General features: G+C 35.3%; 1 protein-coding gene across 1 annotated transcript in view; it reads right to left on the minus strand.

The window, feature by feature from the left end:
• The window catches only part of dnah9 (dynein, axonemal, heavy chain 9), a 117657-nt gene that overhangs the window by 45989 nt on the left and 57317 nt on the right, over nt 1-14351 (minus strand). The window contains exons 47-53 of the mRNA XM_066704676.1: nt 11911-12053; nt 10838-10999; nt 10099-10332; nt 5835-6095; nt 2626-3051; nt 1223-1342; nt 499-687 (exon numbers count right to left, since the gene is read on the minus strand). Of these exons, the coding sequence (XP_066560773.1) occupies nt 499-687; nt 1223-1342; nt 2626-3051; nt 5835-6095; nt 10099-10332; nt 10838-10999; nt 11911-12053 (1535 nt within the window). The remainder of the gene's footprint in view (nt 1-498; nt 688-1222; nt 1343-2625; nt 3052-5834; nt 6096-10098; nt 10333-10837; nt 11000-11910; nt 12054-14351) is intronic.

A 14351-nucleotide genomic window follows, 5' to 3' on the forward strand; every position in this document is an offset into this window, starting at 1 on the left:
CATTTATACAGATGCATTTCGGAACTTTCCTACACCAGAATTAGATTGTTTAGATTTCCTTAATTATTTCTTAGAAACACAGAACTAGTTATTATTATGCTTATGAAAAAGTATTTGCATTAATAGGCTGAAAAAAATGTTTTGGGGTCAAGGCACACAATGCTTTGGAATTTCACTATTTCTTGAGCTGGTCAAGCATGCTTTGTTAAACAACAAAAAAACAAATAGAGGAATTTTCTACTTTTATCTTTTTGTCTTTAGAGTTGTCTATATATGCATGTTGATATTCTCTTTGTTTTGAAGGTCTGTATATGTTCTCTCCCCAATCAAATAATTGATAAAAAAGCATGCTTTGTATTCACTGACAGTGGCAAAGTTTGTTCTTTAATTAATTTGAACATGTAACAGAAACTTCAAACTCAGAATCGAAATAAGCACATTCTTTTTGAAAGAATGTTATTTAATTTGTTAAAATTCGAAACATCGAAAAAAACCGACCTTCAGCTGGCTAAGGTATGGCCTCCAGGTCCTGTCCATTAGCTCAACTCTGTACTTCTTGGTGAAGTATCCGAGGTAGGATACAAACGCTGTTATTAGCAGGACATCTCCACACAACGTTCTCTCCTGTTGCTTGAAACTACTGACTGATTCAGCCCAGCGCACATTTTCTGATGCAAGGCCTCCAACCTACAAATAAGAACAAACTCTCAATTGGAAATTTCTGCACATTTTTGTATGTTCTAAAACAGCAGTTAAATCCCAGTATCATAAAGCTAGAGAGAGAGAAATCAACAACAACAACAACAACTCTCATATGAGAGACAAAAAAAAAAAGATTTATTATAATCCAAGTGCTGTACATTGTGACAAAGTCTGCAACCATAGGCTTATATAGACACATGGTGTATAAGTACTCATTGCATAAAATGAAAATACTATTAAGAGTTATTAATTTCAATTATTATTAGTTATTAATTATACTATTATGACTGTTTTGGTTGCTTTTTCTGAACATCTGGTAACTTGAAAAATAAATAAATAAATAAATAAATAAATACAATAAATCGATCTGGATTCCAAATAAATAACACAAAATCTCATCCATAGAGCAAAACAAACATTGTGATATAAAATCTAAACTGTAGTGGTAATGTATATACTTCTAGGGGTTGTGCATGACAGATACACTATTTCCTATTCACCACATGCCACATTCACTTACCAGTCGATTGGCAAGAGAGATGGTGAGCGCTGTAGAATCTGCCTCTTTTTGGCACTTGAGTTTGTCAGCAGTCGCTTTTTCAAACTTCGCTGTCAGCTTTGCCAAGTTCTCATTAAGTTGCTATTAGACAGAGGAGACAACAATATTGTTTGCTTATTCGTCTGAGGGAGTGTTCAAATGATTTAAATGCTCATTACATGACAGAGATGAAACGGAGGTATATTTCAAAGTAGATTAACTACAACCATTTATTCCCCAAGGTTATGTAAACAAAATACCATACACTCTTCTATACTTTTTAATTTGTAAAAGCACCATATGGAAAAATATAATTAATTGGCTGAGGTATGCAGATTCACTAAAAGCAGGAAACACTCCCATTACATCTGAATGCTCCAACAACCTTTACTTTAAACAAAAACTTATTGTTAAAATAATAACACACGTATCAAGCTGCCTTATAGCCTGGAATTAAAATGCAGTAACATATATATATATAATTTATTTATTGATTTTTTTTTTGTATCTAGTCATCCTACCCCACAACTCCCAAGAGAAAAAAAAACACTCTAGACAAAAAAAAAAAAAAAACATGGAAATAGCTTGGTTGGATAAGTGTCCACCCCCCTTGTAATAGCAATACTAAATAATCTCAGCCTTCAAAATGACACGGCAAGTTAAGTGCCCTCAGCCTCTGTTACATAGGCACTGTATACATATATTTATTTATATGTGTGTGTGTGTATATATATATATATATATATATATATATATATATATATATATATACACACACACACACACACACACACACACACACACACAGAGATATGTATATAGTGCCTATTTAACAGAGGCTGAAGGCACTTAACTTGCCGTGTCATTTTGAATAAATATATTTTGTATAAATATATATACAGCTCTGGAAAAAATTAAGAGACCACTTAACATTGATTTCTGAACTTGGGGTGGTCTCAATTTTTTCCAGAGCTGTATATACATATACATAAATATAATCGTTAACAATAGCTGTTCAAATGTTCAGATAAAAAATATAATTTTGTTTAGTTGCCTACTCAATGGAACAATTTTTGTATGTATGTATGCATTTATTAATGATCCTTTCCCAATGTACCATACATCTAGCAAAAGATGTGCTTGGAATTTAAAAATGTAAGTTTTAAAAGGAACAGACAGTATAAACACATCTGTTAGTTGGGTGTATAGCAGAGAAATCTTCCATGGGAATTCCATGATGTTAACAAAAAAAAAAAAGGATTACCAATTGTGTAGATAGCTGTTTGTTTCACACTTTGCATTTTATATGTTTCTGTGAGTCCTTTCCTCCCCCCCAAAAAGTAATTAATTGTCCTTCCTGTCCTAGTTCTTAGATTTTTACTTACAGTGATCTTAGCTTTGATGACAGACAGTTTCTCCTGAGCAGCAGCTAGTTCAGCGTTGGCTTTTTTGAGAGCCTGGCGTTTGGGTTCCACGTCACAAAACACCTCATAAAACTTCACAATGTTGATCACCCACGAACAGAGGCCAGCAGCAGCAGATGACTTGGAGGTCACCAATTCAGGATTGAACTCGGGGTCCTGGAGGTAAGGCTGAATAGCTTTCAGGCAGTTGTCATGGATGTTCTCCTTGTTGAAGTTGATGAGGGAATCTAGGAAACTATCCACTTTGGCCATCATGACTTTAGCCGCTTTCCAGCTGCGGTCTTTTGGGACTTTACCTCCAGGAGCCATGAGTACCATGACAGCGGCTGTGACGTTAGTGACTGCTGCCACAGGAGTGCCAAAAGACTTCAGCTCTGTCAGGTTGTTCTGGAGGGACAACAAGAAACGCATCAAGGTAATATGAATGTGTCGTCATTGAAATCAGGCCCTTCATAGCGCTTCGCTATGTTACAGCCTTATTCCAAAATGGATTAAATTCATTATTTTCCTCAAAATTCTACAAACAATACCCCATAATGACAACATGAAAGAAGTTTGAAATATTTGCAAATTTATTAAAAATAAAAAACAAAAAAAGCACATGTACATAAGTATTCACAGCCTTTGCTCAATATTTTGTTGAAACACCTTTGTCACCAACATGATTATCTGATCATTTTAAAGAAGAAAATAAATAATCACAAAACAACACTAAAAAGCAGAATCTGATTTTAATTCCAGTCCTGTAAATTCAGACTTTCTAAAAATGGTATGACAAACAAATATTTCATGAGCAGCATTTCAAACTATCCCCATTGGTATGAAAGACGTTTTCTGCTACGTGGCTGACTAATGTCTTTTTCAAAGAATGCATGATCAAAACATGCAAGACTCATGTGAGAGCCTCTTACTTAATTAAAATGAGTACACATTATATGAGTACAGCAGAATGTAGTGCTCTTGCCCACAAAATTTGTAGAAAATGAGGGTGAAACCTCATGGTAGTGCAAAGATGAGAAGGCCAAAGACACTGTTATGATGAATCTGTACTGTTTTTGAACAAGAAAGCTGCTTAAATAGTTTTTTGCGGTACAAGCAAAACAAAGAGTAAAAGGATACTGAGCAAAGATTAAATATACATACAGTTACTAAGTCAAATCAATGCAAATATGTACATTTACACAATTTAATTAACTGTTAAATATAGCATTTACCCGAATAATATGTAAACAATGACCCTTTAATCAAGTCTAGATGTAGCTATATATTTCTTCATGACAGCATTTTGAGTGTGTCAAACAATACTCTACATTAGTCATGACAGTGGGTATCCTGTCTACAGGGACCAGATTGCTTTGCATTTTCAGTATCTGCTCAGATGTATTTGTGAAAGCAAAAACATATCTGCCGCTTTGATGAAGCCACATCAATCATAAATTGGTAGACTGTAGGTATGAAATGATTTACATTGCTGTACATATCTGTGTCAACTGATACAAATTGTTTTGTCTGCCTGCAGAATTGCTGCAATGATTCTTGAAGCCTGCTTTCACTGCCAAGTGTGTCTGCTAACTAGAAATTGCATGTGGACTCCTCTCATAAACCACACAGCCGCAATGATAAGTTAAAGGAGGATCTTATAATACCCCCTTATTATGTAGGGAAGCCCCACCCCATGAAGACTGACCTTCATGCCCCGATCAGTCTTTAATCCATCTTAAATAAGTATTTTCAGGAATCACATGGGCTGCTAATGACCGAAAACAGAACCAAGTACAGTACATGCTCAGGGGGGTCGGGGAGGGGGGGGGTAGAGGTTTTGTTAAATTTATGTCAGCTGGCTTGTGATTATTCACTCCTGATAGTATTCAATGAAGACAGCATCTAAACACAGGCTAAGCTCTAAGAAATGATTAATGCTATATCCTGTATGCTCCATGATACATGCACTAATAACATTTTTAATAGCTCTTCTTGAAAAAAAATATTTTTTTTACAAATGCTGATGATGATGAAGATATTAATATTATTAGCTAATTGACCTTAGCTGTCTTTATTTTACAAAAAATAAGTAAAGAAAAATCAACTTCTATGAAACTAGAATGAAAATGGCGCAGCAATGTGTGAAAAAAGGATTAATTGATACACTGTTGTCCCTTCAATTACAGCAGTTCTGTACAAGATTATTAAAACTAGATATCGCCAAAGTCTGTAATCTAAAGCCCCACAGATAACTCCTTAATAATGAGGTGGATGATACTGTGCTATGAACATTACTAAAATACCAACAACAAGTCTGTATTATATTGCCGTGCTTACAATAAATTCATTGAAAGGGAAATTAAAATATATTGCCTGAAGTGAGAATAAAAACTGCACACACAATCTCAGAAACCCTTTAAAAAAAGTAATTTAAACATCTTCTAGTACAGGTGTTACTACATTGCTCTTGACAGGTCTGCATGTGTACAGATGTCCTTCTATGGGTAACTGTGAATCAGAGTCTGTGCTCCCCAGGGGGTGGGGAGAGCTGAAGGCTGGTTTCTAAAAAATTATGTAAGATGTCAGTCATTTAATTGAAATTAACTGGTTAATTGCTTCAGGGAAGTTAAGCAATGTTTCAATTCAATTGGTGTTGAGTAGGTAGGTAGCCTTATCATTAGATTGACATTTGTGTCATTTACTCTTTCAGAGATTTAATGTTTTGCACAGTTTCCCTTATTCCCAGCTATTCATTCCTGACTAGGGCTATTGAAATTATATGAGTGTGTTTCTTAATTTGAAACTTGCTTATTTGGGGAATCAGAAACCAAAGCCGATGGAAAGTACTGAATGAATATGATATACGTTTAAATGCATCTGTTTCTGTACAGCCCGCTAAAACAAATTCCCACATCACAAATAGGCCCTCTTAAAATATACAACACAAATAAATTGCTCTTTTTATCCTCATGATTGGAACAGAATGCATGTGTGCTTTTTAAAATAAAATTGCATATCACAACACCATCCCTTACAATAACTTAATTCAAATTCTGTGTTTATAGTAATATTATGAAGAGGTAAAACCGAGCTCCAAAACCTGCTTTCCAATAACTGTGTATTTCATGAATGCAAATAAATATATAATACATGAATACTGAGAGACAATAGAAACACAGAGAGTTTACCTTGTTCAGAGTGTTCAGCGCATCTTTAGCAGCATTAAGCGCTGGTTCAGCTTTGGCCAAATCTTCCTCACAGTCCCTCTGCTTTCTGCTGACTTCTATGGCTATCAGAGCCACCTTTTGCTCCTCCTCATCGGCGATGGCCTTCTCCTTGCTCACTTTCTCAGTCTCCACCCCGACCACCTGGATCAGTTTGTCAGCATCATCGTTCTTCTGTTTGAGCTCCACTTCCTGAGCAGCCAGCTTGGCTTTCAGGTCATCCACCTGTGAAGACCAGAAGAGGTAAGAATCAGAGAGTCTGCCGAAACACTTTTCGACTTCAGTAAAATTAAGCATCTGCAAAGTCTGATTTTAATCATTCCCCAACCAACTGGTTAAAAAAAAAAAAAAAAAAAAAAAAAAAAAAAAATGGATACTTCTCAATATTAAGTTTCTATCCAAAATACACACTGAATATATTTGGAACCATATTTAGTAACTTTTATGCTTCTTTAAGATCACACTAGCATTAATAGACACAGGGTCTAAATGTTCTGCTAATATTTTGCATTTCAAAAATTGCTTGTCATATGTCTTATGTTTATAATGTTTATAATTTGAAGAAAATCAATACTGTGGATATTATACACTAATGAATAAGTAATTATCCAGTAATTGCCTTTGCCAATGCTGGGTTTGAATCACTCTATGATTTTGTGCTTTTGCGCTTCTTTAATCAATTATACCATTACATGATTTCCATTTTTTCCTAAATGCCACATAGGAGTTAATTAAAAAACTAAAAATATCCGTCTACCCCATATCCACTCAAAATGTTTTTAAATTTGATTAATGACTGTAGATATAAGCAATGACTTCTGAATGACACACACACACACATACACACACACACACACGTACACATACACACACACTTTAGTTGGTATGGTGAACATTTCTTTATTAGATGATGTCTACTAGACTCAAAATCCCGAAAGCTTAATTATCAGGATGTTACTGTTAACCATTTCATGCATACTAATAAACAGGCGTTTCAGATACACTCGTATAAGGCAGGTGGTGAAATTTTTGATTGCAAAAGAAACTTAAAATATAAATTGCTATTAAAAAAACAAACAAAAAAAAAACATCCAGTGAGAATCAAACTGAACTTAAATAAGTTAAATGAAGTGTAGAGCATAGGGAGCCTAATCCTTAATATTTATTGTACAATTCCACATATAACTGCAGCCTCTACATCAAATTAACATAAGCTTTCCATACAGTCTTCTTAACAATATTCTATTCACAATCTATCCACAATCTACAACAGTAATTTGATAATCATTGGTTTAACCATTCAGACAAAAATCAAGAAAACCAGACACTTCTAACAATCAAGATTACTGTGAAGTGTGATTGATGCTGTTGGAGACTCTCATGCATGCGTATTCTTTAATGAAATTATTCATATCCATTATTCCAAGCAAATCCTTGTCCGGTCAGGTTTTAGCGCATGGCGAGAGAAGTGTGCATGGTTTAATTACAAGTTGCATTTGAAATTAAGCCTCTTGAAAGTGCATCAGTGCTGGAGAATTTAAGAGATGTTCAGAACATTTGACCTTTCAGATAAGCACAAAACTCCAGAAACAAACAGATATGTTCACATGAGAAATCAAACTGATAATTTTCATCCAACCACATGGAATAATTAGCAAAGAAAAAGAAAGCCTTAGATGTCCTTTAGGATTTCCTTTGGGTAGCATTATAATGCTGTTCTGGCGCATAACAACCCAGCAACTATCATGTGGTTAATTAAGCTGATATAGAGGAATGACCACTAGCACTGTTACATGGTTTTAATTATGCAGAAATGTCCCTGGGAAAGATTCTTCCTAGAATTATATGTCCCTAACTTCTCCTTTATATATTCTTTGCCATAAACGCGGCATCTGGAGTACAATTTAAGTCCCAATAAATACAACAAATTACTACGGCATGAATGTTATAAAGGCTGCACAGACTGCAAATATTATTTAGCTGCTTTTAAATCTTTAAGGATCAGTAATACTATTTGGGCAAACATTCGTTTAAATGATTAAACGTAGACTGTGTAATTGGGATATGTCTGGGGGGGGGGACTTAAAAGATTTGAAGTTTATTATTATTGATGTATAGCTTAGAATGAGCTACAACAATCTAATCAGCTCACTGCCATACTCATAACCTTTCCCTTTTCCATAGTTTCTACATGTCTCAGATGGATTTTGAATCTAAAGAAAGTCTGCGTTTGAGGTATCCACACATTTTTACTTCTGCTTACAGGTATGACATAACATCATTCCAAATTAACCAATGGATATTCTTCTGGGTGCCACATAAGCAACTAGCAACTAGAACACATGTACTACATTTTCACTCCGGACTCAATTTTGCTTTGCACAGCACACAGAGCTTCGAGCAAAATATAATTTTTAACCAGAAAGGCATACATGACATTTTGGGCCAAAATGATGAGTTTTTTCTTGGCAACTATGAAATCATAAACGATCCAGCATAAAGAGGTAAAACAATAAAAATAAAGGCAAAACTGCAAACTTTGTTTTTCTTTAGTGCCAGGAGGACCTAAGTCTATATTTACATTTTAAACGTTACATTACTTTAAACATTTTAAATTGTAATGCATCCTTTGAATGAAAATGAATCATTACATGTGTTATTTATCAAAAAATCTCTTGTGATTAAAACAAGTTTATTACAGCTTATAAGGCAGGTAGGTGCTGGAGCAGTAAGGAAGTTTGCTTATTAATAATATTCTTACTTCAGAAGATCATGCACAGGCAAGTTTGAGTCCAATAAATGGCAATTGGAAGATGTACCATGTCATGTTACTTAAAATGCATATACAAATACTTATATTTTGGAATTTGGAAACAAGAAGCCTAAATATGATTATCCAAATGTTGATTTTTCAACCAACACACACACACACAAAAAAATACTTTCAAAATTATGTAAAGTAAAAAACATTTACTGCACTTTAGGCTTGTTTATTTTCTAAAGATAATAAATGGCTGTCATAGTGCATGGGATGTTAAACGATTCATTTAAAATGTGCCCTCAGGGCCACACCTACGTGGTCCTACATTGATTGTAGAAGATTAAACTCCTGTAGGAGACAGCAAAGGACTGGTAAATGAGGGCCGTTTGCCATTAACAAAACCATCTTAAAACTTACATAGCATCTCAATTCAAAAACACATTTACACCACGGGCAAAGATATATCTTGACGGCGAACAAAGACATATATTCTGGATAAAAGAGAAGAGAGAGAAATGATATTGCTTGTTCTGATTCAAATAACATACCAACAGCATCGATATAGTATACTTGTAACATAGATTCCAGTCCAGTCCTCTAGACACTCTTTAGTGGCAATCGCTCTACGCAGTTTATTTCCCCATCTATTTTGAGCCAATTAAAAACAAAATAAAGAGGGGAAACAAATGCAGAAAAAATAAATAAATGCTGAACTCATCGTTTTTAGCTTTTTGTCCAGTGTTACACATTAATGAGCTATAACACCATTAAAGTCAGCAAATAGATCAGATTTTGGTCTTTTGGGTTTAGTTTTTCGAGGGTTGTGAAAATTTCAATGGGACTCTAATCTGTTCCTGCAGATATGAATTCTGACCTCATACCACTGCAATTATGTATACAATAATGAATAGATACAGCAGGGACATTTTTTTCCATTTTTACTTATTACAAAGATTTATGTGGGGAACAATAAACCAAAGCAATGTGCCCTCAGACTCGAGAACTCAAAAGGTGCTGACGTCACTGAGCCAATGCGTATGGGAGAACGTTGTAAATGACGCACATTTCGTCTAAACATAAAAATCCCCAGCTTTCTGGCTTCACTTATGAAAAGAAAAAATCTACGGGTGACTAATTTCTTAAAGTGATATTTGACAGTTTACCTATTCAGACAAGGTATTTTAAAGAGATGTAGCTTTTTTTTTTTCTCTCGCTCCAAAGCAAAAGCATTACAGGACAACTAAACACTTTCAGCTGACTCTACACTTGGGAAATTGTTTAGAAAAGAAGACAGAGATATTTAAATTCAGTTTATAAAGTGACTAGAATTTTAAAAAACGACATTTTCTTTTTTAAATATTCCATTTAAATAGACAGGCAGACAGTCACATAGAGAGGTTGTTTAAATTAACTCTGATGTTTGGCCTTTCCTTAGTGTTGTGGAAGAGATGGAGGAATGGCAGTCACCTGGGAAGAAGTGCTATTGAGTTTCTGCAGCCCATTCTCCAAGCGCTCCATCTTGGCTGTCAGCTCATTGGTCTTCTTGGCCAGGAGGTTCTGGTACAGCTTGATCTGCTCCAGGAAAGACTTGGGGGTGGTGTAGTTGTAGCGCCGCTCATTCACCAAGTAGCTCTTGGAGTTCTCATTCACGCTGGTGTGAACGTAAGCCATGAATTTGCTGACTGACTCCTTCACCTCCGGCTGAAATACATGAAAGAAAAATTATTAATAATAAGTATACTTTTACAGAGGGGAGGAGTGAAAAGTCTGACTAATTTCTTGTGCTCCTTAAAGAAACAACTGAATGAGACTCATTACTGGAAATCAAAATAGCATGATGGGTCTTTAACTGGACATTTTTTCACTTTATTCTGTCCTTTCCTACCATGGAAAAAGTCTCTGTGCAAAGCAGTACTTCTCATTTAACACACCGAATTGAGAATTGTACGATTCATGGACAAAAAACAGAATCTAATAGTTCCCCTTATCTATCAGACACACATAGAAAACTGAAAGCTAAGGAAACACTGATAAATGTCGGGAGGGGGAAAAAAAGAAAAGGTTTAAATTGTATCTTGGCACTTCAAACAAGACACATGAAGACTTGTGTCTTCATAGTCAACAGGGAATACTACTTCTCAGCCATAGGATTTTGACAATAAGTAATAAGTGTGAGCGCCTCTCAGATGTGACAGCTTTGACTCACCTCGATGTTTTCGGTCTCCTGGAGGAAGCGCAGGCTGACAGACTCTAACGCTTCTTGAGGCCACTCGTGGAACCAGTTAATAGCTGTGCAGTTCACTATGGCAGGGAACTTCCTACTGCGCACTCGCAACTTGCTACCCACAGGTGAGAAACACAGAGCAACCTGGAGAGCAGGGAGGGAAACGTTAGCAAGAACAGAATGAGAAGGATTTTTTCAAGCGTATCGCTTTAACTCCTGCAAACCTTTGATAGCAATATGTTCAACATATTTTGGGGGAATACTAAACAGAACTGTACACTTATGTCAAGAGCTCTTTTATAGCATGAAGTAGTAAAATAAATATGTGGATATGGAAACCCATACTAGTAATGCATCTTAAAAAGAAAGAACAAAAAAAAAAAAAAAAGACAACACTTATGTCCCTTAGGGCAAAAGACCCACTTTTAAATTCTTTAATATTCTACTGCCTACCAAATATTACTGTTAAGAATTATACAGCTGACAGATCATTAATCAAAGGCTCCATACCCCCTGAGCTTTGTTTTGGACTGCCAGCTTTTTCAATTACTGCCCCCGAGGAGTTCCCAGAAGATTCTTTTGTGAAACACTAATGTTACCTTTCCCCCCACCGCCCCCCCGAGTAAAGAAAAAAGTAGTCTGCAAACTCTGATTTTCACCTCTATATCAAACAGAGGCTAATGATCATTCCAAATGGATTTCATGATTCATTCGGTAAGTGGATTAACACCAACCTGTTTGTGAAGCATGAACCAATTAAAAAGCCTCTGGTATACTTCTCTTAACACTTTATCTTTTTCTCAGCAAATGGAAACTCTAGTGTTAACACTCAGGTGGCAGATTGTTTTTTCCATCCATATAAAAATTAATAACAGCCTGCCTATATGCTTGTAGTATTTCACTGAGATGACTTACTGAGTCTGCCAGTGAGATTAAGTTGTATCAGTTTGCAAACCTAACTACACCTGTCAGAATCTGAGTTCAATCTGCTTCGAAACAATCTAGACAAATTATATGATTGCTTGCAGACTATTTGTGTACCGAGTTTCTCTCACCTTGAGTTGCCTACGAACACGGTCAATGAAGAATTTCCAGCAGTTCTCTCTGGTGTCCAGCTGTCCAGAGGCCTTGACCTCATTTCTGACACTGCTGATGATATTTTCAACTTCATCATCGGGGAACAAATCTGGGATTTCTCCTGTGGTTTAACAAATACAAAAATACAGTGAGATGATACATAAAATACGGGCATAGCATTCTTGACATTATGATTGTGAAGAACCGATCCCCACATGCCCATTTACGAAGGCTAACATCACGCACAGCACAGCATATTGAAGATGGGGACATGATCCGAGTGGCTACACTTTAATGCGCTGATTTTGTTATTTACAATCTCTACACTAGTCAATACAAAATCCCTGTGTTGGTGGTAAAGCTATATTAAAACATTTCTGTCTCTAGACTAAGTATTACTTTAATTTGGGTTATTGCTGTACTACTGACTAAAGCTTTCAAAGAGTTCAAGCACTCAATTGTGTTTGGTCGTTGTCAATTTTATGACGTTCGCTAACTTTCTAAATATCTTAATCTTAATGCAGCATTGCCCTTTATTCCAATATGTTATAATTAACCTTTTACGTCAACTATTATGAAACCATGTCCCACAGAGGCATTAATATCAGATCTAAGAGTTGAAATTAATGTGGTGCTACATGTCAAGGCCAACAGTCTATAAGCAAGTAATTTCCCATTAGGCTGAGTTAAATTTCCCATCAACATCAACTCCTCGCCTACGTCACAGAGCCTTTTATTTGGCTTGTGTACTGAATTAAGGTTTATTACCACACCAGAATGAATGAACCACACTTATATTACAGAATATAAGAATATACGTTTAATGGAATTATTCAACATGCTTTTGATTCAATTAAATTGTGCTATTCACAATCAGAGCTGTAAGTTCAAAAGTGATTTAACTGTTTCTGTTTTTACTGTATGTATTTATGAGAATCCTATATTCGGATAAGCTGTTCAAATTATTCTGTGCATTTCTTGCAGATCACAGAGAATGTCATGAAAATTCAGTGCTTTAAAGAAAAACAATATTTTGGCTGAAATTAAACCTTAAACTCAGTGCTTAGAAGCAGTGTTCATATTTTATTATTGTGTTGTGTTTTACATTTTAAGTAGAAACATATAATAAGTGGTAGGAATCTGAAATTAAAAAAATATACTGTTGGTTTAAATTGATATGCAGGTTTGTGTGAAATATATATATATATATATATTGCTTTATATCTGAGAGAGAGTAGTGCAAACTTAACAGTGTCTATGTAATTGTTCTTATGAATACTGTACCAGATCAAAGTTTGACATTCAAGTCTAATGTCCACCAGATAAATTGTGATTATAATTTCTGGAACATATAACTTTGTATGAGGTACACTTTTCTTTATTTTAAAAAGCCTTAATAATTTATTTCCAAGTGGGAACTTACTCACTTCTGATTTCCTTACAGTTCAGCATGATTTATTTATTTTTTTACTTGTAATTACACTCTTTATGATGACATTTGAATCACACCTTTATATGATCATGATAAATTACCCGTAATAAAAAACACCCAAGATCAGATTTTTTGCTAATCTAGTGTATTTATCTACTGCATTTTGGTTAGGCCAGTATAGGTATGCTACGTACTGAAAATACAAATCGGGCTGTTCAATCTATCTTGATTTTCTTTAGAAAGTGTAATGTGTCTAGAAGCTGGCATTTCGAAAAGACTTTGAAACACTACAGATAAAATCCTATATAGCTTATGATTGCGCAAGTTAAAAATTTGGTTATTTTCTTTGGTAATTCAATAACTCGCTTTTACAACACTTCTGTTTCACACCCCGCTGAGTTTGCTTTCTCCAGGAATGGTGAAAAGCTTTTAACATCCATTGGCAATCAGGAATGATATTACCCAGGGGGAGATCAACCTATTTCTCTCTGTGTTTCTCTAGAGCACAGTCACACCTCAAGACCTCATAAAGTTAAAACCTTATCTCGTGTTTTTTTTTTATAGTTTGCATATTCTCTCTGCTCCACAACATAAATTGCAGTAGGAAAATATGGGGGCTCTGCCTGCCAAGTCACTTTGTGAACTCTGCATGCATCTACTATGCAGAAATTATGAAAAAACCCTCAGTCACGACAAATTCACTCAGTCTGGAGTATTGACTTCAGCATTATCACAATTTCCCTTATAACTGTGCAAACACTGTGTGCTTAGGTCTTCCATGGCAACAATTTAAACAGCCTAAGCATTAGGGTTTTAATTTCAGAGTTTTTAAAAATCACAATGACAACTGCTTTGCCTGGCAACACAGAAATGTAGGAAGGAGACATTTCAAAATCACATATTAGACCAGGACTGATTATCTTTTACTACCCAGGTATTGATGATCAATGAGAATGCCTTATCCACATGGGGGTGGAAAGTTTCAGG

This window comes from Amia ocellicauda, chromosome 5 (assembly GCF_036373705.1).
Source record: "Amia ocellicauda isolate fAmiCal2 chromosome 5, fAmiCal2.hap1, whole genome shotgun sequence".
Classification (NCBI taxonomy): domain Eukaryota; kingdom Metazoa; phylum Chordata; class Actinopteri; order Amiiformes; family Amiidae; genus Amia; species Amia ocellicauda.